Source organism: Staurois parvus, unplaced genomic scaffold, assembly GCF_062004578.1.
Source record: "Staurois parvus isolate SC_StPar_1 unplaced genomic scaffold, SC_StPar_1.0 ptg000154l, whole genome shotgun sequence".
NCBI lineage: Eukaryota > Metazoa > Chordata > Amphibia > Anura > Ranidae > Staurois > Staurois parvus.
This window is the reverse complement of record NW_028317950.1, coordinates 2,337,269-2,364,993: the sequence shown is the minus strand read 5'-3', so window position 1 is coordinate 2,364,993 and position 27,725 is coordinate 2,337,269. Positions and strand designations below refer to the sequence as shown.

The following is a 27,725-nucleotide window of genomic DNA, read 5'->3' as shown; positions in this document are numbered from 1 at the left end:
AGTGGTAGGGATTGTTGCAAGTGTGAAAGAAGCCTTATTGTGGTGGACAATGTCAGGCTGAGGATGAATATTGCAGCAGAAACTTTGTATTTAAAGAAAACTTTTTTTTTTTTTTTTGGAGGAGGAACTACCACTTAACCTGAATAGCACACTGCCTCTGCTTCCCTGTACCAATCAACACCAAGGTGCTATATAATGTAAACTGACCAGCCTGTGGTCACTGGCTCAGATTTGCTCCCTCTAAGCCACAATATTGGCTGATCACTATGGTGAGTGGCTTCGCCAGCCAATAGTGAGGAGTGTAGCAATGACTACAGAAGCTGGTTGCTATCTGCATTAGTTTCTCATATGTACAGTTGCATTACAGAAGGTTAGATGGCTGGTATCAGGCACCAGCTATTCAGGGGAAAGCAGTGGTTTGGATACTTATTTTACTGTTGTGTGTTACAATGAGTACTGTACCTGTGAGATGAAGTGTCTTGAGTATCTGCGAAACGTGACAATATGCAAATGTTTCTAAGGCTCCAGCACACAAGCTTAAAAATTGCTGCTTATACAGGAGTTTTGTGTTTTGCCTGTGGAGGCAGATCAGTGTTCTGTGTCCATTGACAGGAAGTTAAGAGGCATATTTTAAACTCAGCGTTTAGTGGCAGGAAAAACCCTTCTGATTCGTGTTTTTCAATTGTAGCATTCTGGTAGTGTAAAAATTAAAAAAAAAAAAAAAAAGCTAAACTGTGTACAAAAAAGCTCTATATCAGCTTTTTTGTTTTGTCTCGTTTTTGCAAAGGGAACTGCCTTTTTTTTTTTCTCTCCTACGCCCAGTGTGCATGGAGCCTTAGTCCAGATAGATAAATGGTGAGAAGCAGAACTACAAGATAAAAACTTGTCGGTGGACAAGTGGTCACTGTTGATTGCGAGGCAGTGACTTGGCATTGTCAGCTTGCAACAGGAAGTGGTGCTGATGGATCTCCAGGTAATAAACTTTGCAGCAGATTTACACCCCCCCCCCCCAAAAAAAAAGCTTCAGAAAACTGTATATAATAAGAAATGATGCCAGGTATACTAAAAAGATTTTTAGGAAGTACGTGCATTTTAAGAGTTTGGGAAAAGGGGTAATTAAGGTTTGTATATGGAGTAACGTATTTGTAGCACTATATTTTTAATCCTGTATAAAAACAAAGAATACATTCATCTTATTATCGTATTCCTTTTACTACTTTGCTTGCAGGTTGTAAAGTCGAATCAATCTACTTGAATATTGAAGCCGTGAACACACATAGGGAAAAGCCATCGGTAAGTTGGGATTACTGGATGACTTTTAGAAGGGATTTTTGTGTCGCAACAGGACATGCAAACTTTAGATTTTGTTGCCACATAGCTCTGCTGTGATAGGATGACTGGTTATATGACTAAAGAGAAAAATTCTGCAACTTAATTATGCTACTATGACCAAATGCTTACTGATGGAACAAATGGCTGCTTTATGTTGCATGTGCGCTTTTGATGCGTTCCGGAACTTCCGATTCATTTTTTTTTTTTTTTCCCCTCTTTTTCTTCAAGTTAAATAGGGACATGAGCATTCCAGTGCATTTTTGGTGCATTCGGTGCATTTTTTTTTTTGTGTTTTACCTTGTTCCAGTACAATTCTGTGCAGGAAACATGCAGCCTGTTCTAGTTTTTTCCTTTTTTTTTTTTTGGAACTGCAAGCAATGATGTGAGCTATGACATTGACATCCATATGACCTAATTTCTGTGCATTTTGGTTTTGGATGCAGAAAAAAAGCACACTAAAATGCTTGTAGTGTGAACTCGCCCTAAGGCCCCATTCACACCTGTTTTGTAGCTCGAAACTCCAAAATGCTGGAAGAGGGGGAAAAAAGTGTATTTTCTACGGAGTTGGTTCACATCTCCACTCCATTGCCTGAAGCCAAACGCTTGAAGCTCAAACGTTTTGGAGCTTAACCCCCAGACCTCAGGTGACCTCTTCTTTCCCAGTCCTTGCATATTTCACCTTTTATTTAGAATTATTATAACTTTCTTGGGTAGTCAGCACATTTTTATTATAACTTAGGAATTCATTTTTTAATTTGGCATTGGCCTGATCATGGCTGGCTTTCTGAGAGCTCACCAGAGAGCTAAAGCCCACTGACACCGCAGAGCTGGTCCAGACTCTGGGGTGATCCTGACTTTATTGTCGAGATCCACCCATATGCCTGGACCAGCAGCTGGCTCAGCCTCTCGGCAAGCAGCTGAGAGTCCGAGCCAGCTGCTTCTGCCCCCTGCACAGCCTGGCACTCCAGTGAGCAATGGAGGGGCAGAGCAGAGAGTAGTGGCTGACAGTCACCGGCTTTCTGCTCAGTGAAGACTGAGAACTGAGCAATCAGCGGTCTTTGATCGAACAGTTCTCGGTCTTAGAAGTGGCGAGATACAGATGCATCATCGCAATGATGCTGCGTCACCTAAAGTGAGTATAGATTTTTTTTAACTTCTGAACTTCCCCTTGAGAGCCAATTCATGCCAGATGCAGTCTATTTTTTTCTCCTGCATCAAAAATGCATGCAGTGTTTTTGATGTATTCCAACTGGCCCTAGTTCACACCAGTGCAGTCAGTTTCTGATGCAGAAATAAAAAAGTAGAACATGCTGCATTTTTTCTGTAGAACTGTGCTGGAACACTGCAAAACGTATCAAAAGCTGTAAGCAAAAACAAACCTGGAGTGTTTTTGTAGTGTGAACTGGCCCTTGGGGCTGGTTCACGCCATAGAAACTGAGTCCAGATGCGTTTCTACATGCATGTTTTGATGCGTTCCAGTGCATTTCAACAACCCCCATCACCCTTTTTTGGGTTTTTTTTTTGTTTTTTTTCCTTCAGCTTAAATTCGGACATGTGTGTTCTTGATGCATTCCAGTACAGTTCAGTGCAGAAAAAAAATGCAGCATGTCCTTTTTTTTTTTTTTTTTTTTTTCTTTCCCCCCTGGAACTGACAGCGCTGGTGTGCACTATGCCACTGGAAACAATATACACTACTATCAATGTGGTGTGAACCGACCCTTGGCCTGAGTTCACATATATGTGGTGCGGGATGCAGTGCAATATTTGATGGCTGGTGCAATTTTGTTCATACAGGCAGGTGTGATTCCGATGTGAATTGTTAAGTGCATCAGGCTGGCAGGCGCACAGGACCCCTTTTCAAAAGCTCACTGCAGCTGGCCTACATGTGTATGGCTCCACAGAATAGTATTTTTCACTTGCCATGCGAATCAGTGCAGTTCAAAACTCATCCAAATTCACATATATGTGAACTGAGGCTGAATCTCCATTTGGAGAGATGTTGAGGCCCTGTAGGCACAAAGGAAACAATCTGACGACAAGCCTAGGTACTCCAAGGCACCATAATTTGACTTTTTACCAGTGATGTTCATACACTTCAGTGGGCTTGACAAGTCCTCTTCATTTCCAGTTCCAGTCTATTTTTTGGTTTAACCACTTCCCGTCCAGCCCATGTATATGGACGGCAGCAGTGCAGGGGCGGGTGGCTGTTTATAAACGTCCTCCCTGCTTTCCTGCCTATGCGCGCTCTCTGGGAGCGCACGGCACCGCAATCTGGTGCCTGCTGTGGCCTCTGGACACAGCGGAACACCGATTGCTGTACGGGACCTCTGTGTAAGGTCCCAATCATGTGATCACTGATTGGCCAATTAGTGATCACATTAATAGTAGTAAGCAAGATGTCACTTCTGACATCATTGCTTACTACTAGTGAAATCTGTGAATGATCACAGCGGTCACATGGTACAAGGCTATTCACAACAGCCTTGTACCATGTGACAAGCTGTGACCAATCACAGCTCTCACAGTATTTTTCAATGGCTGCAAGAATGCAGCCAGAGAGAAGGATTAATTATTGCTTTTACAGCCTTTATGTGTGTAAAAGCAATCAGTGTAAAAATAAAAAAAAATCTTCATCACCCCCCACAAGTAGTACAGTATCACCATGGTGACACTGTACTGCTAGGGTGACAGTATATTAAAAAAAAAACAATACAATGTAGTTTTTTGGTTATAAACTAATTTGAGTTAATAAATAAATAAAATATATATATATATATATATATATATATATATATATATATATATATATATATTTATATATATATATATATATATATATATATTTATTTTAACTAAAAAGATAGATGAATACATTTTGGCCAAAATGTATGAAGAAAGATTATTTATTTGCTAAATTTTATTTATTTATTTTTTTCAAAATGTTTGGACTTTTTCATTTATATAGCAAAAAAATAAAAATCCCAGTGGTGAATAAATACCACCAAAATAAAGTTTTATCTGTCTAAAAAAAACAAAAAAAAAACAAAAAAGCTAAAAAATTCATATGGGTACAGTGTTGCATGACCACGCAGTTGTCATTCAAAGTGTGATAGCACTGAAAGCTGGAAATTGGCCTGGACTGGAAGGGGGTGAAAGTATCCAGACTTGAAGTGGTTAAGCAAACTTCAAACTTGATATGTGAAGTAACATGAGGATGTGTGCAGAATTTTTACCAGTCTTTTTGTTTTCTACTAGAATGTGGAAGTGTCTCGTGATCCAGAGGAGGCATTGGACACCGTCCCCGAACATTTTTAAAATGAGACCGATCAAAGAAGCTGAATTTGTTTTTTTTTGTTTTTTTTTGTTTTTTCTGCCCTAAGAAAAATACTAACAGTAGAGCCATAAACAAGATAATGCCATAAACAAGATAATACGGACTTGTTTTAGAAGGTGTCCAGCACTGGGCACATTTTAAATTTTTTGGTTTTTTTTTAACTCTTTTAGCTTTTGAACTGTGACAGGTCCAACAGGAAAAGGAAAGGGGATGTGGAACCTTTTTTAAACAACTTAATCATATTGGCTTGCATACAGTCTTAAGTAAATTTTTGTCCCCTTTCTCGTTCTATTTAAAAAAAAAAAAAAAATTAATTTGCACTATTGCTAGAGGAGGTTTTGACATGTATGGAGTGTTGTACAGGGGTGGTCATGATGGATGTGCCTTGCTGTAATAAATTAATGTCCCAAGGGTGTCACAAAATGCAACCTCTATGGCATACATCTGTGGTGAACATATGAACTGTCATACTTCTCTCAGATGAGTGACTGTTCAGAAATGTCCCCATAGGTATGCAGAGTTGCCCTTAAGCTCACCACGCACTTTACACCCTGACCATACAATCCACTTCGGATTTACCAAAACAATGTAATCTAAAGACCTACTTAAACTATCCAAGCATTCTGTATCCAATCAGGCATCCCCCTGTACAGCATAGTTGGTAGCTCTAATGGAGATTGTAAAGAAAAAAAGTCACGTGTGGTAAGCATTCGTAGAAAACTTATCTTTACTGAAACTTTCAGGACACGTAAATTGACATCTCTTCCTAAAACATATACATTTGCAGTATTAAAGAAGACCTGTTCTCTAAAATGGTATTTTAATTTGTCTTTAATTTCCCCCCAAAAAGTGGCTGCATATAGTTCTGTTTTTGCTTTTAAAGTGATTGTAAATTTTTTTTTTATTTAAATAACAGTTCTATGCTTACCTTCTCTGTGCAAGGAATTGCACAGACCAGCCCCAAACAACCTCTTCTCGGGTCACCTGCTGGCGCTTATGGCTCCTCTGCTGCTTTTATGGGGGCACTCGTGCAGGCTTGCTCCTGATACTCCCTGCTACTGGGTCTAATTGACAACCAATGGCTCCCACTGCCTCAGCAAAGCCTCTAAGACCAGGAAGTGAGGGGAGAGAAGAGCTGCAGGCAGGCACAGTGCTGGATCGAATGAGGGCTCAGATAAGTAAAAAGAGGGGAGGGGGTACTGATGGTCCTAAATCTCTTGCAATGCATTAACGTGTTAAAAAAAGAAAAAAACAAACAAAAAAAAGTTTAGGCTTTAAAACCAGTTAGGTTTATATATGAGAAGATTCATTCTTAAAAATGTCTTCATGTATTACTACCCAAACAAAATATTTGCTCCTATTTTAGCTTTTTATGTTTGTCTGAGCATGCCTATAGCCGGTACACTCCTGTGAAGTGTAACTGTTGCTGTCCTGCAGATATCACATGTTATATCCCCACTCCTGGGTGTGCATGAGAGTATTGTATTCAAAGGCCTCATTCCCAAGTATAGAGCTAAAAAAAAAAGGGGGTTGCCTAATTGTAAAATTGGTAGTGGTTCGCTTTAATAAATAACCAAACAAAAAAAAAATAACCAACACTGCATACTTACCTGCTTTGTGCAATGGTTTTGCACAGAGCAGCACTGATCCTTTTATATTCTCGGGGCTGACACTTCTAGCTCCTCCCCAAATGAGCAGTGCTCCCAAAAACAAGCCGCTTGCTATGAGGGCAGTGCTCTATGCATCCATAAGACACAGCTGCGACTTGGCCTTGCCCCCTGCTTTCTCCTCATTGGCTCGCTGGCTGAGATTGACAGCAGTAGGAGGAGAGGGAGTCTTGGGACAGCTGAGGCTCATGTGCACATCGCTAGAACAAGAGGGGGCTCAGGTTAGTATTGGGGGGGCTGTGGTCAGAGCAGCACACAGGTTTTTTTTTTTTACCTTCATGCATAGAGTACATGAAATTGAAAAAGAAAAAAAAAAAAAAAAAAACCTTCAGCATTTACAACTTTAATACGAAGTCTTTATACATCTTTGCAACTTTTGCTTTCCGATGTGTCCCTTGAATGTACATGGCAGCCATTCGCAACCAGGGTTCCCCCAGGGGTGGCTAGGGGTTCCTTGGTCTGTGGCTTACTGACCTTGTATCTGCATAGTTCCAAGTCCCAACGTCCCTGAGACCAGAAAATGTAAAGGGTTCCTCTGGGGTAAAAAGGTTGAGAAAAGCTGGTATATAGGGTTGTAGGGATTGACTTACTAAAGGCAAATAGATTGTGCAGTTGCACTCATGTCCCCAGGGTTTAGTGAATGTGGCGAAACTCTGCTGATGTTGTTCATCCAATCATCTGCAAGAAAAAATGTTTGTTTGTTTTTCGCTGAATGATCGTTTTTTTTTTGTTTTTTTTTTAATGCTAGTCTGATCTTGAAAGTGAAGCGTTTACATATATTCATGTATGACATAATACAACTTTGGAAGTGAAGTAATGTGTTCTTTCGTTTCTGAGCATGCGTGGTCTTGCGCTTCCTATTTTCTTCAGGTGAATACTGTACTGATTATACAAAAATTGTGACACTGAAAAAAAAAAATGTCCCTCCAAATATTTTTGGTCAGATTATCGTACAATCGCTTCAGAAGCAGTATTTTTCATCTGATTGTGTGTACAAGGCTTAAAGCTTCACCGCATTCACTAAGCTCTAGGGAAAATGGCTGCAACTACACTTGCAAAGTTCCTTTAGTAAATCAATGCCATATTAATTGTTCTGGCATAGTGAGGGTCATACATAAACTTTCTGCCTTTTAACAGGAGCATGGTTGTCACCTGGTGGTGCTTGTATCCGCTCTGAGCTACAGTCAAGAATTCGGGAGGAAATAAGCTCAGACGTGCACCCCCATTTGCATAGGTTGGGTTTTATATGTACAGTCGCTCTTGCTTAACCACAGTCATGATTTACATCATGACATCCTCATCCCGTTGCTTCTGTACCCACATTTTGCACTTGTGCAATGGGAAATGTAGTACTAACAGGCAAGTCAAATGAATTTGGAACAAATACCTATGGCTCCAGTGTAGATGTGCACAATAATGAACATAGCTTTTTTGTTGAATACTTACTTCTGCATGTTAGAATTTCTATTTGCAAAATAATTTTTTTTTTTAATTATAAATGTTATACTTCCCTACTCTGTAAAATGATATTGCATAGACCAGCCATGATCCTCCTCTTTTGAGGTCCGCACTAGCTTGCTCAGCTCCTCCTCCTCTTAGTGCACCACCATATGAAGATGCTTCCTGTGGACTCGCTCCCAAGCTGGGCTGTGTGAATCCACTGACACCCAGTGCAGCTCAGCCCCACCCCTCTCACAGGATTTGATTGACAGCAGCAGGAGCCAGTGGCTTTCACTGCTGCATCTGTCCTGTGAATGTGATAGGTGGGCACAGCCCTGAAGCGATCAATCAATTGATGACTCTGGTAGGTGTTGGGGGGCAGTGCCACACAACTATGGGGGCCTTTTTTTAATTAAGGGAATGCATTAAGATAAAAAATGTCCTGCCTTTACAACCGCTTTAACAATCCAAGTAGGGGGCAATATTCTATTTGGAACAAGAGTCTAGTTCTACTTTGGTACACTCATGAGCAGGGATGCGGTTTGTATTGGTGTGACAGGGCAGCAATTGTCAGACATCTGGAAAGATTCTGGCCTTCGGAGTTCTCAAATAAGGAGCAGATATGCCCTTTGGAGACCCCTTGTACATAAATATAAATAAATCTCATTTTCAGTATTCCATATCATGTTGCCTGTGTGGGCTTGAACCCTCTTCTTTTTTTTTTTTTTAACCCCTTCACGCCTTAGGGTAAAACAAATCTTAACGCCTAAGCACAAATTTTTAGGACAAATTGGGCTATCATTTGGTGTTAAATGGTAATTAATTTAAAAAATAATAATAAATAAAATCAGGAGATATCCAAGGAAAACTGGCCCACAATAGTAAAAAAACAAAAATCTTTTTTTATTTGGCTGTGTGTTTCTTGTTCCTACCATAACCTACCACCAAAGAACAACCCAAAATAAATGTTCCAGCTCTTGACGATTGCAGCGATACTATATATGTGTATGTTATTTGTACCCACAGTACAGGCCAGAAACCATATTGCACAATTATTAAAAAAAATTTTTTTTTACCTAAAACACAGACACTGATACCAATTTAAAAAAAAAAATCCTGACCTTGACCCAAACACTAACCCTGCCACTGAACTAGATCAAACCTTGATCTAGGTGTTTTTTCTTTGTTTTTTAATATTTATCTTTTTTTTTTCTCCCATCTATGCAAGGAGAAAGAGATGCAATGTATCTCTCTCCTCCATGCATAGAGGGGAAAAAAAAGGGGGGGGCTTTACAGTGACTGATCACTGCGATAGCCAATCCAAGGCTATCACAACCATCATGTGACCTGGAATCGGGACCCAGGGCTCTCGGTGACACCCCGGTCTTTGTGCTGGGAGCGCGCTGTGCGGCACACTCCCAGCACAAAGACGGGTACGCAAATATGCGGCCCCATGGAAAAACACCCAGTTCTGTGATGCCGCCTATTATGTTGGTGTGAAGGGGTTAATATGTATTTTGCTGGCCCATGGATCCTGGCTCTCTGAAAGTAAACGCCAATCAGATGCGTTTTGAACCCCCTCCGCTCAGGAAGTGGTCTGCATACAGCATTCTAGGGTTCTGCTGTAAGACTTGTCAAGAACAGTGGAATGGGAATGTGTGACAGCATAGTTCGATTTAAAGTTTGAATTGTGAGAAGGCCAGAAGTGCAAGCTAAGCATTGTATGCCCAAACAAACCTCAAGGTATACCATAGGCAAGTTGGGCCTTTAAATGGAAACCCTCTGTGAGGAGCATGAAGGCTGCCATTACCAAAATCTGAATCAGAGGATAATATTTAGCATTTTCAGCAAAGTATTGAATCAAGGAATAAGGGAGGGGTGCAGTACGGTAGGCAGTAAGCTAGCTTGTTCAGACTGGTGAATCCTGGACTTTACGAGCGTTTAAATTTAGTCTCTTTAATCCCCAGCAATTCCGGAGCTTCTGTCTGAGGTTCTCATATTTGGCCTGTAGAATGATGGAGCATGGGGGTGGCGTCAGAGGTGGACCCTCATCTCTACTTGGGCAAAAGTCTACATTCTCAATATATTCTGGTACTAGAATTTTAGGGAGATCAGTTTGGAGACTGAACACAAGTACTTACACTGTAAGAAATGTTTATTAGGGCATTTTCAGGGAAAAAAAAAAATTATAGGCAAGCATCTGGTTTAAGATATGAAACAATAGCTACGCTGATGGGAATGTAAAAATAATTATTAAAGGGTTCACCTTTTCACAAAAACTTAAAGGATAGGTTCAACTTTACAAAAAATAATTAATGCACCTTTTTTATTTTTTTCCCCAGGTAAAAAATAAAAAAAAAAGCTTTTTTTTTTTTTTTGTTAGGAACCTGTAAAGCATTGCACCCATGATATGCAAATCACAGGTGTAATGCAATGGTTCTGCAGACTATAGCTGTCTGCCTGTACCTCAGATACAGGCTAGCAGTTACACTGACAGGAAGCTCAGTACCTACCTTGAGAGCTCAACAGCACCCCGGTAGTTTATTGTGGCTGTTGGCTTACAGTTCTCAGACTCATGGTAGTTGTAGTTTTTCTATTCGGTGAACTCTGTGAATGAATGATGAGGCTGGGTGGGCAGAACCGATCTTCCTCGCTTGCTGTCAAAGGGGGGAGGGGGGGGGGGAGAGAGACCTGTGTCTGGGAAGGCCGGAGGGTGAGGTGACTGACCCGTGTGGGTCGGCGGGAGCACGGGACGACCCATTTCTGGGAACGCTGGAACGTGGCGCATCTGTAATGTGTCACACTCGGATTATGGGTGTAACATAAGGTGCACTTACCTTTTAACAGGTGAACTAATGCACAGTACCCTACCCACTGTATGGAACTGATACACATCTTCTGACTTTCTCCAGCTGGTATTATGGTCAGGCACTTTGAAGTGGAACTTAAGTCCTGCTAGATCACATCAGGGTGGCCCCTTCTGCTGGTATAGCTATGTAAAACATAAAAAATAAGTGCCTATACTGTGTAAAATCCATAACTACACTTTCATCAATGTGGAATGTATGTTCTTTACCCATAAAAACTTGATAAAAATATTGTTTTTTTAGCAAAGTTCTGTTTTTAAAATAGAAAGATAGATATATACACACATACATCTCTATCTATCTGTTATGACTCTTCAGCTGGTATAACAGTCTGACACTTTAACACTTGTGTGATTTCCCATAGATTTTCTAAGTTGTGCACTTTATGAAAGTGCAGGACCTAATAGGTCTATAGGAAATCTGCATGAAAACTGTGCGTACTTTGATGTTTTTAGGCTGCTTTTACACAGCACAAACTGGTACATGCAGTAAGGACCAGCAGCTGGGGAAAGCTGTTGCAAGTTGCCTGCTTTTTATGAAAAGGTGAACTCTAACCCTTTGTTTAATATCTAGGGCTAAATGGCAATATACAGGTGAAACTCGAAAAATTAGAATATCGTGCAAAAGTTCATTTATTTCAGCAATGCAACTTAAAAGGTGAAACTAATATATGAGATACTCATTACATGCAAAGCAAGATAGTTCAAGCCGTGATTTGTCATAATTGCGATGATTATGGCTTACAGCTCATGAAAACCCCAAATCCACAATCTCAGAAAATTTGAATATTGTGAAAAGGTGCAATATTCTCGGCTCAAAGTGTCCCACTCTAATCAGCTAATTAAGCCATAACACCTGCAAAGGGTTCTTGAGCCTTTAAATGGTCTCTTAGTCTGGGTCAGTAGGAATCACAATCATGGGAAAGACTGCTGACCTGACAGTTGTGCAGAAAACCATCACTGACACCCTCCATAAGGAGGGAAAGCCTCAAAAAGGTAATTGCAAAAGAAATTGGATGTTCCCAAAGTACTGTATCAAAGCACATTAATAAAGTTGTGTGGAAGAAAAAGGTGCACAAGCAGCAGGGATGACCGTAGCCTGGAGAGGATTGTCAGGAAAAGTCCATTCAAAAGTGTTGGGGACTTTCACAAGGAGTGGACTGAGGCTGGAGTCAGTGCATCAAGAGCCACCACACACAGACGGATCCTGGACATGGGCTTCAAATGTATTGCTCTTGTCAAGCCGCTCCTGAACAACAAACAATGTCAGAAGCGTCTTACCTGGGCTAAAGAAAAACAGACCTGGTCTGTTGCTCAGTGGTCCAAAGACCTCTCTTCTGATGAGAGCAACTTTTGCATCTCATTTGGAAATCAAGGACCCCGAGTATGGAGGAAGAATGGAGAGGCACACACTGCAAGATGCTTGAAGTCCAGTGTGAAGTTTCCACACTCTGTGTTGATTTGGGGAGCCATGTCATCTGCTGGTGTTGGTCCACTGTGCTTCATTAAGTCCAGGGTCAACGCAGCCATCTACCAGGAGATTTTGGAGCACTTTATGCTTCCTTCCACAGACGAGCTTTATGGGGATGCTGACTTAATTTTCCAGCAGGACTTGGCACCTGCCCACACTGCCAAAAGCTGGTTCAATGACCGTGGGATTACTGTGCTGGATTGGCCAGCAAACTCACCTGACCTGAACCCCATAGAGAATCTATAGGGCATTGGCAAGAGAAATATGAGAGACATGAGACCGAACAATGCAGAAGAGCTGAAGGCCGCTATTGAAGCATCCTGGTCTTCCATAACACCTCAGCAGTGCCACAGGCTGATAGCTTCCATGCCACACCGCATTGAGGCAGTAATTGCTGCAAAAGGGGCCCAAACCAAGTACTGAGTACATATGCATGCTTATATTTTTCAGAGGTCCGATATTGTTCAATCTTTGTGATGATTATGGCTTACAGCTCATGAAAACCCCAAATCCACAATCTCAGAAAATTAGAATATTACATGCAATCAATAAAACAATTATGACAAATCACAGCTTGAACTATCTTGCTTTGCATGTAATGAGTATCTCATATATTAGTTTCACCTTTTAAGGTGCATTACTGAAATAAATGAACTTTTGCACGATATTCTAATTTTTCGAGTTTCACCTGTATAGTGTTGCATTAGGGTTTTTATTTACTGTGTGTAAGGCCTCTGATTTTATTTTTATTTTTTTTAATACAAAATGTTGACCTCACATATATGCTGTGTTTTACTGTATGATGAGCGCTACTCACTGCAATGGGGTGTCATTCAGAATTGTGATCTCCATTGCATTAAAGGATAAGTTCACCTTTTAATAAAAAATAAATGCACTTTTTTTTTTTGCAGGTAAAAAAAAAAAAAAAAAAAAGTACATTTATTTTTTGTTAAAAGGTGAACTTATCCTTTAATGCAATGGAGATCACAATTTTAGGAGCCTGGAAAGCATTGCTGATGCCATGCAGATCTCCTGCAGACTGTCAGTGTAAAACTGCCTGCTTATATGTGCAGGCAGTTTTACACTAACAGAATCAATGTACCATGTGAGCACTCAACAGCACCGTGGTAGTTCACGGAGAACTACAAGCCGACAGCCACAAAGGCCGTCTGGACTTGTAGTCTGCCCATTTACAGAATACTGTGAATGGATGGCTCAGCCTGGCGAGAGGAGCCCTGCACTGCTGTTTTTAAAAATTGTTACAGCTGGTGGGGGAGAGAGCAGATCCCCTGCTAGCTGTCACAATGGGGGCTTGGGGGCCAGTGCACCCAAATATGGGTGGAAAATGTTACAAAAGGTGAACTTATCCTTTTAAAGTGCTATTGCTTCTCCAGTTTTGTTCCCCCCCCCTCCCATTCTTACTTTTTAATGTTTTGGCAGCCCATTCCAATAGAATGAGTTGCCTTAACATAATGCACAAGTTATGAAGTGTTCCTGGGTTCACACTAGGTCTGTTGCATCTAGTTCATGTTGTTGATGCAGGTTAAATATACGGTGTGGTGACAGAAAACCTGCTCATTAAATGCAACTTGTGAAACGGTTTACAGCAGGAGCCAAAATGCGTTTTTCCTTGACATGCTCGCAGCACTGTGTGATGCGTTTGAGGCAGCCCCCTCCATTATCACTGCAGACCTGCAATCAGGAACACTTCTATACCTGTCCTGTCACTTGCAGCTCTGCAAATATACCCTCCTGTTTGCTATCCTGGCTAGTGGTCTTTAATTGCAGACTTCTGCTCTCACAAAGCAGAGACCGCAGCACCACAACAAGAGGAATGGCTCAACAGTTTTCTGTGGGGGCTTGAAGAATCGTAAAAAAAAAAAAAAAAAACACATAGTGACAAAAAGGGGCAATTTAAAAAGTGAACTTTTGCTTTTAAAAAAAAAATAAAAAAAAAACCTGCTATGATTGAATGTTGGGGCTGTAAAAATTTTTTATACCCCCAAGAATTTTATCAGACGTATTTTTGACTCAGTGATCGATAAAGTAGAAATGAAGGCATTTTACAACAGGCGGCAAGTGGTCAGTCTTAAATTGCATGCCTAACTGCCACAAATATAGTGATTAGTGCTAATAAAAAGTACATGGTACTGATGACACTGGTGTTTTACATAGTGTGCTGTGTGTTTTACTATGTAGAAACGCTGATTTGTATGCCAGGGGAGAGATCTGTGTTTCCATACAGACCTCTCGTCAGCTCTTCCAAACATCAGAGTCCCGGCCAGGACCCAATGATTGACATGCAGAGGAGCCAGCCACAGCACAGGTAGGGAGTACATGCATGCCTCCTACCCAGCAATGTAAATCACGTGTGTATGTATACATGTGATTTTGCTATAGGGCAGTCGGGAAGCGATTAATTGAACAAGCGGAAGTTAGTGTATAGTAACCAGTTTGTGTGCTCCAGTTTTAGTAAGGCCCCCCCCATGTGTTCAGGAACAACTACACGTAATGCCCTAAACGCATAGGTCTCTAAACACAGATACCACTTGGTACAGCGTTCATTCCTGTTCAGTCACAGCTTGCTGTGACGCTAGACCCTGCAGCTGTCCCTCCTGGATGGAACATACAGCAGTTAGATTCCCCTGTGTGCAAAGGGCCTTAAAAATAAGCAAGCCATGTAATGTGCCTCTGTTAAATTTTTTTTTTTTTGCATGTGTAGCAAGTTTTTTAACCTCTGGTATCTGGAGTACAATCATTTGTGTTCTATTATGTGTGTCCTTTTGACACATTTAGTCACCTCCTATGTAGAGGCTATAGTACAAAGCAGCCATAATTATGACAACTAACCAATGTATCATGACTTTATAGAAAATCTGTACATGCATGTTTGCTTGTGAGTAGTCTATATAGAAAAGTAAGCAATTAATTGTTTCCAGCAGTAACATTTATTCAACTTATCTACACAGTGTTCATCAGTTTCTGATGAACATTAAGGAAAAAAAAAAAAAATGCACACTGGAATACTTGGCACTTAAGACCAGGAGGAGACCACCGCCAGGAAAATTGAAGGAGATTTTTGCATCTAGTTGATAAAGAACATTGAATTTACTGGTATTGTATCGCCCTCTGGTGGGCAAAATTAGGACGATAAAGCCTGAACTTCTGGATGTAACCTTGTTTTAATAAATAACTCTTAAAAAAGTAAAAGTATTTTGGTCTGTTTTGTGTGTGAATGACACTTACAACTTCATCCAGAGGATTTAGATTTCCTGGCAGACTGGGAGGAAGCTATAGTTTTTCTGGCAGACTGGGAGGCAGCTAAAGATTTCCTGGCAGACTGAGAGGCAGCTGTGCTTTGCCTGGTGGACTGTGAGGAAGAAGGTCCTTGTGATGTAGACGGTGCTGGATCCTGTGCATCTTTGTACTGAGACTCCCAGGATTTGGGATCCTTTTGTTGAATCTACCAAAAAAAAAAAACCAGCCATTTAAATACACAAGCATTAAAAAAAAAAAAAAAAAAAAAATACAAATTCATTTTTTTTTGTTTTGTTTAAACAAAAAAACAACTGGTTATTACTATGAATGCCAGCTTAGGCTCTGTTAAAAGAAGTCCCATTGGCTACATGGCTCCCTCTAAAGTACATTTTAAATGGATGGGTTTATTTTACTTAATGGGACGGATTTAAGCAGTAACTGTCAAGATCAATTCTGTGAGGCAAGTCGTTACTAGAAATGTACTCGAGGAAAAACCTAATCAAATGACTAATTGGAATTACTGGATCAGCAGAATTCAACAATTAATGACAGTCTTGTCTATTTACTGTAATCTGTCCACCCAGCAAACCCTCAATTTTTTTTTTATTTTATTTTTGTTTAAATTTGATAGGTTACACCAAACAAAGCCCTATACACATACACACACACACTATTTCTGGGGGGGGGGGGGGTTTCCAGCGTGTTACATAAATTGGCACTGATGACTTTCAAACTGAAAAGTTTTCAGACTAAAAGTGATAACACATTAAGGGTTTACAACCATTTTGCCTTGAGTGAATTGACTATCCCTAGGTCATACACAGATGTAACAAATCCTTCTGTATATGTTGTACCTGTTTATCTGCAGTTAACTTCTCTACAGCTTTTCAAAGTTCAGACTTTAGAAAGCTTGGCTGAGAAAAAAGGGGGTGGATAACTGAAATTACACTCTGCAGAGCACAGTGGGGAGAGAGCTCAGAGCTTACTGGAGGGAAGGAACATACTCTCACCACATAGGAACAGAGCTGAGGCTGTCAATCACAGGCTGTGTGCTGGAAACAGGGGCGGACTGACCATTCAAAAACTCTGGCACTGTCAGCAGGGGGCCCCATGAGATGCCCCTGGTACCTTTTATAGGCTTTTGGGTGTGGGCAAGGACACGGCCCCATGATCCCTTATTGCCCCGGGGCCCTGCTCACTCCCCTGCTACCTTTTTTATCCTCTGTGTCAGGAAAGCATGTCAGAAGTGATTCCTACGGATAGCGGAGGAATAAAATTAGGAGACAGAAATGAAACTCCGTGCTCTTAACCCTTTGCCGACTGCCCCATAGTAAATATACTGTTACAGGGTGGCGGAGCTGTGTAGAATTATGTATATAAACATGATTCTGCACTTCCTAGTTGCGGGTGCATGCTGCTTCTGCTGTGACTTGTAACTCTCCACAGCAGGAGCCAATCTGCGGGTGCCAGCCAAAGGATGAGCATTTTTCCTAATAGATAGGTTTGTCAACTGATTAGTTGGCCTGTGCTCAGAATGCATTATTTGTTTATATACAGCAGTTAAAATACATTTTGAACACGTCACCATTTTTCTCAGTAAATCTATTTCTAAAAAGGGGCTATTGACATTTTCTCCATGTCATTAAAGTGGAGCTCCACCCAAAAGGAGAAGTTCCGCTTTAATGCATTGTCCCCCACTCCCCTTTAAGGATTGGCACCTTTGGGGAGCGGGTACCCATATTTGACAGATGCCTGCTCCCACTTCTGCTCCGATCACCTAGAGAAGTGGCAGTTGTCCTCCCCCTAGTCTTGTGGGACAATGACAGGTCCCAGAAGACTACGTGACCGTTCACAAAAGCATACTCGTGCATGCGCAGTGGGCACCCGGCTGTGAAGCCGCAAGCTGTCACAGCCGGGTGCCCACACTGAAGATGCCAGGGAGCAAAGATGGCTGGTGAAACTAGCCATGGTGAGGACACTGCTGGATCAAGGGACAGGTGTCCGTAGTTTAAAGTCAGCAGCTACAGTTTTTGTAGCTGCTGACTTTTTTTTTTTAAATCTGATGGAACTGCGCTTTAACGTCCCATGCAATCATCCATACAAAGAAACCAAGACAAAGTTTAAAAATTAAGTTGTGTAATAAAATGGAATAACAGGGAAAAAGGATTGAACACACCAACTGAAATGTATTTAATACTACGTACAAAATCCTTTGTTTGTAATGACAGCTTCGAGACATTTCCTGTATAGAGAGACTAGTGGCATGCATTGCTCAGATGTGATTTTGGCTCATTCTTCCACATAGTCTTCAAATCTTGAAGGTTCCTTGGGCCTCTTCTATGAACTCTGATCTTTAGTTCTTTCCATAGATTTTCAATGGATTCAAGTCAGGTGATTGGCTGGGCCATTCTAGCAGCTTTAGTTACTTTCTTAAAACTAATTGAGAGTTTCCTTGGCTTTGTGTTTGGTTTAATTGTCATTGTGAAATGTCCACCCTTGTTTCATCTTCTTCATCGTGGTAGATGGCAGCAGATTTTTTTTTTTCTTTTTCAAAAATGTCTTATTCCATTGAAGGAAGGATGAATGGAAAAATGGACCGATGTTTGCTGCACAACAGGTGGAGGTGGAACCATCATGGTGTGGGGCTGTTTTTCCAGCATATGGTACTGGCAAACTTTAAACAAGCTTTAACATGCTTTTTCTTCAGCAATGCAGTCTTGCGTGGTGAAATGAATAGAGGCCAAGGCAATTTAGTGCATTACTTATTTTTTTTCTTTGAAACAATTGTACCTGCTAATTCCAGATCTTTCTGAAGCTCTCCATAAGTGGTCCTTGGCTCTTGGAGAACTCTTCTGATCATGCTTTTCACTCCTCTGCCAGAAATCTTGGAGGAGCACCTGGTCGTGGCCAGTTCATGGTAAAATTATGTTCTTTCCCCTTCCAGATTATGGCCTCAACAGTGCTCACTGGAACAGTCAAAGTTTAGAAATCCTTCTGTACCCAATGCCATCAGTATGTTTTACAACAATCAGGTTACAAAGGTATTGAAAGCTCTTTGCTTTTACCAATCATGAGATGTCTCATTTGACATCTTTTTATAGGCCATCAGTTGAGTGTAAATTATTTTCTAATAGATTTCAGCTGCTGTCTTGGCTTTCCTTGCCTTTTTGCACCTCCCTTGCTTCACGTGTTCAAAACTTTTTCCCTTTGTCATTCCATTTTATTACATAACTTAAATTTCTGAAAGCATTTGTTTTGGTTCCTTTGTATGTACGGATTGCATGGATAGTGACCAACATGTGGTGAAAACTTCATGTCAATAGCACCATTAGAAATATATTGACCAAGAAAAATGGTGACGTGTTCAATACTTATTTTACCCGCTGTATCAGAAAAATACAATGCAGCACACATACAGCTCAGTACACTCTCCATACATGTCAGTATATCCAGTGCATCACACAAAAGGTCAGTACACCATTCATACATATTAGTAAGTGCTTGAGAACATGTGAATGTGTGAGGAGGAATGCCTGGGCAGGAGAAGGAAGTAAGATTCTAAAAAGGCAGCAGTTATTTTACCCTGCTATAGGGGCACGCTGAAGGCAGGGAGGAGCCAGAAGCACTGGTGGGGGACCTCAGATGAAGAGAATCCAGGCTGCTCTGTGCAAAACAGTTGCACAGAGCAGGTAGGTCTGACAAGGTTGAAGAGAGAACAGCTCAAGGCTCCTAATGGGAGACTACTCCCACTGTGTGAGATGGCTTCGGGCTAGGTCCTCTGACCCCTCTATGAGACAGAGGTCTCACTTTCTGGTGAACCCCAGCCATAGGCCAGAGGTGGCCCTTACACTAGGGCACTGTGTCTAAAGGCTAGAGAGCAAAGTATATAGGAGAGGTACTGCACTTGAAGCTAAGTGAGCTTATGACCCAGGTGGCTCAGCCTTTTCCAGTGCATGGATTTCTGCTGAAGTTAGAAAAGATGCCCAGCCCGGGGAATAGTTTGGGCTACCAGGCCCTTAAAAATACACTATTTTGCCAAAAGTATTGGTCGGCCTGCCTTCACACGCACATGAACTTTAATGGCATCCTACTCTTAGTCCGTAGGGTTTAATATGGAGTTGGCCCCGCCCTTTGCAGATCTAAGAGCTTCAACTCCTCTGGGAAGGCAGTCCACAAGGTTTAGGAGGGTGTCTATGGGAAGGTTTGACCATTCTTCCAGAAGCACATTTGTGAGGTCAGGCACTGATGTCGGACAAGAAGGCCTGGCTCGCAGTCTCTGCTCTAATTCATCCCAAAGGTGTTCTATGGGGTTGAGGTCAGAACTCAGGGGTGGAGGAACTTGATTGGCCTACACAAACTCACTCATCCATGTCTTATGGACCTTTCTTTGTGCACTCGTGTGCAGTCATGTTGGATGAGGAAGGAGTCATCCCCAAACTGTTCCCACAACAAGTTAGGAACATGAAATAGTTCCAGGGAAGGGAACGCTTAAGGTGTCCACATACCAAGACAGTTTGGACAAAGGGGCCAAGCACAATCCCCCCTCTAAACTTTACACAATGGGTTTGGCAGTTGCCAGAACGGTACTTGCCTGACTGCAGACAAGTCCATCGGATTGCCAGACAGAGAAATGTGATTGGTCATTCCAAAGAACACATCTCCACTGCTCTAGAGTCCAGTAGCAGTATGCTTTACACCACGGCATCTGACGCTTTACATTGCACTTGGTGATGTAAGGCTTGGATACAGCTGCTTGGCTATAGAAACCCATTCCATTAGCTCTCTACACCCTCTTGTGCTAATATGAAGGCCACACCAAGTTTGGAGGTCTTTAGCTATTAACTCTGCAGATAGTTGGAGGCTTCTGCGCGCTGTGCGCTTCAGCATGCGCTGACCCCGCTCTGTCACAAAGTGATAGGCCACCTAACATGACAGAATTGCTGTTGTTCGCAGTTGCTTCCACTTGTTCTAATACAATTGACTGTGGAATACTACACAGCCAGGAAATTTCACGGATGGGCTGTTTTGCACAGGTGGCAAGCTATCACAGTACCACACTTGAATTTACTGAGCTCCTGAGAGTGACCCATTCTTTGACTTTTGGATGAGAATATCCTACAAAAATTCTTTGAATGTAATTTCTGAACAATATTCGTCCACTCAACAAAAGTACACTTCAAAAATTTCACTTGTTTTTAACTTTCAATTTTAAACAGAAAACCACATCTACTGGCTGAAAATTTGTTCAATCAAGAAAGGTCCTCTATTCTGTTTCATTGTCTGTTTGAAAAAGATTATTGATTTGACCCCAATAATGTATAGAAAATATTGTGGATATGTTGATTATACATCTCTCTCTCCATTTTTTTTTATTTATTAATGGTACATATCAGGAATCAAAATTTAACAGTAATATACCGCTTGTATTAAGAGACTATTATAACATATCCCTATCCTCATCGTGGTAAATAGCATATCAAAGATAAGTATAATTAGTCATCTTTTTAAGTGATCCATTGTGGACAACAAAGTGTAGCTGAATTACATATTATTCACTCATCAGCGTTCTCTTCAAATAACCATTCTCATTGTTCACTGTATGCATGTACATACAGTGAACAATGGGGGGGGGGGAGGGAGATTGGCTTTCTAGCTCTGTATCTCAGAGTTCACCCATAACTCCTAAAAGCCTCTTTCCAGGAAGGAATCATCCATAAGTAGGCACACTGATATTGATTTGGGAGCAAAAGGTTGCTTGATCTCAATCCTATAAAGTATAAAGTGCTCTAAATAATATCCAAAATAAGAGTGCTCAAACCCAAAAAAAAAAAAGAAAATAACCTCAACATGTTTCGCTCCTACAATGGAGCTACGTGTACACCCCCTACGGTCTCAAGCAAAAGCACATGGTTCAAAGCCCAAAAAAAAAAAAAAAAAAAAATTTACACATATGCGCAACAGACACAAGGGTTCGACTCTTCACAAATGAGTTTTTTTTCTATAGATACATGTTAAAATAGAATAGGTGAAATTCTTTCACTCCCCTCCCTCACCATCCAAAATAGAATAAAGGGAGAATTATGGCTATAGGAGAGAAAGTTAAGGGAAATCATCTCCCCAATAGGACAGATGCCAAAAATCTGACAGGGGTTATAACAGGAAATACCAGCAAAAAAAAAAAAAAAAAAAAAAAGGGCAAAGTGGGTGAATGTCTCTAACGGGTACAGCAATATAAATCTGACAAGTGGTCTAATATCTCTCTACTATACAATAACTGGAAAAAAGAAAAAATGTTTTGCCTTTAGTTATACAATAATTCCAGGAATTGCACAGCCTTGCACTTAGCGGCAGAAGTAAGGGCTTACAGCATTCTCTCTCATGTTCCCCCTCTCTGGCAATCTCTTGCTAGCACTGTAAAAATGCTGGTGAAGTTAGTTCTTTACACCTTGTCTGTATACAAGGACCTCATCCCAACATTCCTGATGGGGTGGAGCCATTTTGCTTTTCTATTGGCTATGGTCAGCTAATAGAAAAATAAATACAGGCAATAGTGGAAAAAATAAATACAGCCAATGGTGGAAAAAATAAATAAAGCAAGGTGCATTTACACAGTTGCCATCTAAGGATTGCTAGAGAGCCATGACCTGAAAAGAGGAGCAATGAAGAGCCTACAACGGCCTTAATGTACAGGTACTGATAAACTGGGTCAGCAAGAGGACGGGGTCACCAATTATATTTAGAGCCATATTCAACTTACATTTTTTTTTAAAATCTGCATGAAGTTTAGTTTCAGTGCAACATCACTTAGTAATTCTGCTGGCAACGACTTTCCAAAAAAAACAAGAGTGCTCAAGGCAACACTCACCTTCTCTTGTGGAGTCTCTCCCTTTGCTAAGTGATAACTTGCTGGCTTAGCCAATGATGCAATAAAAAGTGAATGTTCCAAGGCTCTTAAAAAGGAGGCCATACATTTATTAAGTTCAGCAGGGATAAGCCAAATGTCAATCCATGGCACCCCGGCTGTACACAAGTTGGTCTATCAACCAGCTATAGCCGGCAACACTAATCATGGTATTCAGTTGGCAGAACACAATAGCCCTGCAGGAGAGATTCCTCCATCCACACAGACTGTTAATGAGGGAATCATGCAGTTTTCTTTCCTCCCACCTTGGGTAGAAGGATGATAAATCGCTAAACATATGGCCTGCCTAAATGATCTGACTGGTAATGCGTTGCTACCAGTGACATGATGACTAACATAACAAGGCCCTTACTCCTGTCACTAAGAAAGAGAAGCCCGATTCCCTCCTAGCAAACCATCCATCCTTGTAAATGGCTTTAGAATCACAAATGAAGCTAGGAAGGAAATCAAAGGTTTTTCAGTCAAACAACAGGCCTCCTCTGTCTTATCAATATATTTCCATTTCAGTGCTCAGGAATCTAATGTGTTGTGTATGAGACTTTACAGCTTAACCACTTGAGCCCCAGCCACTGCATCAAAAGTTTGCAGGGTGGCACGGCTGCGCAAAACCACGTTTTAAAACATGGTTTTGCAAAACAGGTAGGGGGCGCGCACCTGTCCCGCGGGTGACAGCAGCGGGTCTCAGCCGCCGGGACACGGCCGGTCATTACCGGCCGTTTCCCGGCGATTAGCGGCAACCGCTGACAGAGCAGGGCTGCAATGTTTACACACAGCCCTGCTCTCTGTCAGTTGCCTGTCAGCTCCTGACATGCTGATTGGAACAGAAGAGTTTCTGTCCCGATCAGTGTGTCTCCTTGCAGTACACACCCCCCCCGCCCCCTAGTAAAAACAATCCCCTCACACAGTTAACCCTTTCAGTGAAAAAATGTTAACTCCTTCCTCCCCAGTGCCATTAGTACAGTGTCAGTGGGTTTTATTTTCACCGATTAAAGTATTGGTGTCACTGGGGATGTCAGTGACCACAAGTCAGTTCTCCCCCAGTGTCAAAATGTCCGCCGCAGTCCTGCCATAAGTCGCTGATCGCCGCCATAATTAGTATAAAAAAAATTAAAAATCCCAGTATCTTTCCCGCCATTTGTAAACGCTATAACTTTCATGTAAACCAATTAATTTACACGAATTGTGATTTTTTTTTAGCAAAGACATGTCGCAGAATGCATTTGATGAAATTTGGCGATCAAATACCACCGAAAGAAAGCTCAATTTGTGGGAAAAAAAGGAAGAAAATTTAATTTGGGTGCAGTGTTGCATGAGCCGCGCAATTGTCAGTTAAAGTAACGCAGCGCCGTAACACAAACCTCTTCTGTAACCGCTGCCTGACCACCCTACAGCAGAAATACTGCTACAGGGCGGCATGGGTACGCAAAAACACACACACACACGTCGCGCTCCCGTAGTTTTCACACCCCTCCCAGATAGCATCAGATTGCCTGTCAGTATACCAGTCATCACATTTAACCCCTTGATTGCCAGGAACATGCTCATGTACAATAATTCTCCATTGCTAGTATAGCATCTGAACTGGTCAATATCTTTGATCAGGTCAGCACTATACCAGCGTTCACATTAATATAGCGTCCCCAAAAACGCAGTGTTAGCGGGATCAGCCCTGGCACCTGCGTTCAGCCCGTACGCTTACCCCCCCCCCCCTTCTCCCCCAGAAAGTGCAGTGTCAGTAGGTCACTGTCACTTGATACATTGCACACAAAACCGCAGTGTTCGCAGAATCAGGCCTGATCTCTGTTAGCACTTGTCGGTAAATTTTGATGACTCTCATATGCAGCAGAGTGCCAGTACTAGTGCCGCTCTACCTTTTGGTGAACTGGCGAGTACCAGCGGTCTAGTACATCTTGGTCTTTCACATACCTCCTTGATTTTTGGAGCTGTTTTTCACGGAATATCTGTATGCGTGGATTGTGGATCAAAGCAATTTATATGCACAACAATTTATCGCCGCCAACCCAAATTCAAACCTTGCCAGACCATTCGCATGGAAACTCATTACGGTTTTCAAATTGAACTTTTTTTTTTGGGCCTAACCCTCAACATGGGCATTATTAAAAGAAATGAATTGTGGTTGTATTGGTCCACAGACCCGATTCATCATATGCCGTGTTCTCTGTTGCCATGGCCAGGCATAGATATGAGAGTATAATGTGTTTTATGCATTTTAGCGACAATACACTCTGTCATCCTCGGGGTAACCCTGAATTTGACTGGCTCCACAAAATTCAGCCCCTCGCAAAACACCTTAACCTAAAATTTGCAGATGTCTATACTCCCCAGCAATACATCTGTGTTGAGGAGTCCCTCATTAATTTTTCTGGCCGTCTTGCATTCAAACAATTTCTCCCCTGTAAGCGTGCCAGATATGGGGTCAAGATGTAGAAGACCTGTGAGAGGACAACAGGCTATACTTATAAGTTTTGGATTTACGAGGGAAAAGATAGTCACGTGGAGCCCCCCGGATGCCCAGACTACATGGGGAGCAGTGGCAAGATAGTTTGGGACTTGGTGTCATCATTTCTCCATATGGGGTACCACTTATATGTGGACAATTTTTATTCAAGTGTGCCACTATTTAGACATTTGTTCAATCTTGGAACTGGCGCATGTGGCAAAGTGTGACCTAATGTGTGCCCACCATTAGAAGTGGGTGGATGCAGGGTGGTACATTCTAATGGTGGGCATACCACACACTTTTTCTGGCAGAGATTTCTTCTCATTTTTTCATTCATTCCACAGGCTGCATACAAAAAAACAACACATAGCATATACAACCAACAAGGACCAGCGATGTACTGGTACAACACTGGATTGAATGGTTATACCAGGATGATGCCTACAGCTGCAGACATCATCCTGGTACCGTTTTTTTCAGCCGGCGATCGGCTTTCATGTAAAAGCAATCCTAGTGGCTAATTAGCTGCAAGATTGCTTTTACAAGCAGTGGGAGGTGATGTCCCCCCTCCCCCGCTGCCTTCCACGGCCTTCTCGGGCAGTCCTGTGCCATCGGGGGAACCTAAGAATGCAGCCGGTGTTTCTGCCAGCTGACCATAGAGCTGATTGGAGACCAGAATGGTGCCAATGATCTCTATAGTCTAAGAATTCGGAAGCTACAAGCATTTCATCACTTCAGTTTCACAGGATATAAACAGCGCCATTTGTAAATTGGGAAAGCATCTGATCACACAGATTTTGGTTTGATTAGATAATGTAAGGGCAGAGGAGATATCTAGAGCCTGATAGACCCCAGATTTCTCAAAAAAGAATATAAGACAACGCCCATTGAAGTTATAGGGGTTATTTGCAGTCCCTGTTAAAGCATTAAAAGGAATAAAAAAAAAAAAAAAATTGCCCTTCCCATGCACGCACACCTGTGTGCACAAGCCTTGACCCTGTACCGGTATGTAAACAGCGGTTGCACCATGCATGTGAGGTATTACCGTGAACGTCAGATGAAGGGCAGTAATTCTAACACTAGACCTCCTCTGTAAATCTAAAATGGTAGCTTTTAAAGCGCTGCCTATGGATATTAAAAATGTTTGCAGTTTGTCGCCATTGCACAGGGCATGCGCAGTTTTAAAGCATGTCATATTTGGCATCTATTTACTCTGCATACCATTATCTTTTATATTTTACCAAACAATTGGCCAATATATTGTGTTTTTGTGCATTAAAAGTAAAAAAGTGTATTTTTTTTTTTTTTTAAATTTGCTTTTGAAAAATCGCTGTGCCATAAAAAATTGTAGTACCCACCATTTTATTCACTAGGGCAGTGGTCGGCAAGCCGTGGCTCGCGAGCCACATGCGGCTCTTTACAAACTTAAATGCGGCTCTTCTGTGTGCCGGGCGCCCGCTCCCCTTCCTCCTCTCGGGCGGCCGCCCCAAAAGTCAGGACTCTGCAGCTGTCAGGATGTAGGCGGGGCAGCGTGACGAACTCCTCTCCTCTCACAGTCCGCCCTGAAGACCAGAACGGCGCGGGAACCCGGCGAGAAGAACGTGCGGAGCAAAGGTAAGTGAATTGACACAATAGGGGGGATGAATTACTATAGGGGGGATGAATTACTATAGGGGGGATGAATTACTATATGGGGGATGAATTACTATATGGGGGATGAATTACTATATGGGGGATGTATTTTCAGTTTTAAAAATGTGGCTCTCAAAATAAATTTCAATCGTGGTTTTGGCGAGATTTGGCTCAGTTGAAAAAAAAGGTTGCCCACCACTGCACTAGGGTGTCTGCTTTAAAAAAATATATAATGTTTAAAGGGTTTAAATTAAATTTCTTAGCAAAAAATACAGATTTTTTTCATGTGAACAAAAAGGCTTGGTCTTCAGGTGGTTAGAAGAGTGAATGATGTGTGGCATAAACTTCAAATGCTGGGCATAAAACTCCTCCACCCCCCAAAAGGACCCCTTTTTGGAAAGTAGGTCACCCCAAACTATTTGCTGAGAGGAATGTTGATTCAATAGAAGAATTTTTTTTACCACAAGTTTTTGGAAAATGAGAAAAATATATATACCGTATTTTCCGGCGTATAAGACGACCCCCTACTTTTCCTGTTTAAAATGTAGTGTTTGGGCTATACTTGCCGTATAAGACTACCCCTCTTCCAGTGCACACCAGTGGGAAGAATTGTGCCCCATCATTGGTATTAGTGGGAGGAATAGTGCCCCATCATTGGTGTCAGTGGGAGGAATAGTGCCCCATCATTGGTGTCAGTGGGAGGAATAGTGCCCCATCATTGGTGTCAGTGGGAGGAATAGTGCCCCATCATTGGTATCAGTGGCAGGAATAGTGCCCCATCATTGGTATCAGTGGCAGGAATAGTGCCCCATCATTAGTATCAGTGGGAGGAATAGTGCCCCATCATTAGTATCAGTGGGAGGAATAGTGCCCCATCATTGGTATCAGTGGGAGGAATAGTGCCCCATCATTGGTGTCAGTGGCAGGAATAGTGCCCCATCATTGGTATCAGTGGGAGGAATAGTGCCCCATCATTGGTATCAGTGGGAGGAATAGTGCCCCATCATTGGTATCAGTGGGAGGAATAGTGTCCCATCATTGGTGTCAGTGGGAGGAATAGTGCCCCATCATTGGTGTCAGTGGGAGGAATAGTGCCCCATCATTGGTATCAGTGGGAGGAATAGTGCCCCATCATTGGTATCAGTGGCAGGAATAGTGCCCCATCATTAGTATCATTGGGGGGAATAGCACCCCATCATTGGTGTCAGTGGAATAGTGCCCCATCGTTGGTGTCAGTGGGGGGGGGGGGGGGGGAGGAATAGTGCCCCATCGTTGGTGTCAGTGGGGGGTGGAATAGTGCCCCATCGTTGGTGTCAGTGGGCGGTGGAATAGTGCCCCATCA

The 27,725-nt window shown here is 41.9% G+C and overlaps 2 protein-coding genes across 8 annotated transcripts in view; one reads left to right on the top strand and one right to left on the bottom strand.

Moving 5' to 3' along the window:
• Positions 1–5,479, top strand: part of PFKFB1 (6-phosphofructo-2-kinase/fructose-2,6-biphosphatase 1) — a 99,268-nt gene extending 93,789 nt beyond the window's left edge. For all 6 annotated transcript variants that reach the window (XM_089674912.1, XM_089674914.1, XM_089674910.1 and 3 more), the window contains 2 exons: positions 1,229–1,293; positions 4,588–5,479. In XM_089674912.1, the coding sequence (XP_089531038.1) occupies positions 1,229–1,293; positions 4,588–4,647 (125 nt within the window). In that variant the 3' untranslated portion in view covers positions 4,648–5,479. The remainder of the gene's footprint in view (positions 1–1,228; positions 1,294–4,587) is intronic.
• Positions 5,480–15,039: 9,560 nt separating this feature from the next.
• The window catches only part of LOC149463415 (non-structural maintenance of chromosomes element 3 homolog), a 53,882-nt gene continuing 41,196 nt past the window's right edge, over positions 15,040–27,725 (bottom strand). For both annotated transcript variants that reach the window (XM_089674909.1, XM_089674908.1), the window contains one exon: positions 15,040–15,573. In XM_089674909.1, the coding sequence (XP_089531035.1) occupies positions 15,361–15,573 (213 nt within the window). In that variant the 3' untranslated portion in view covers positions 15,040–15,360. The remainder of the gene's footprint in view (positions 15,574–27,725) is intronic.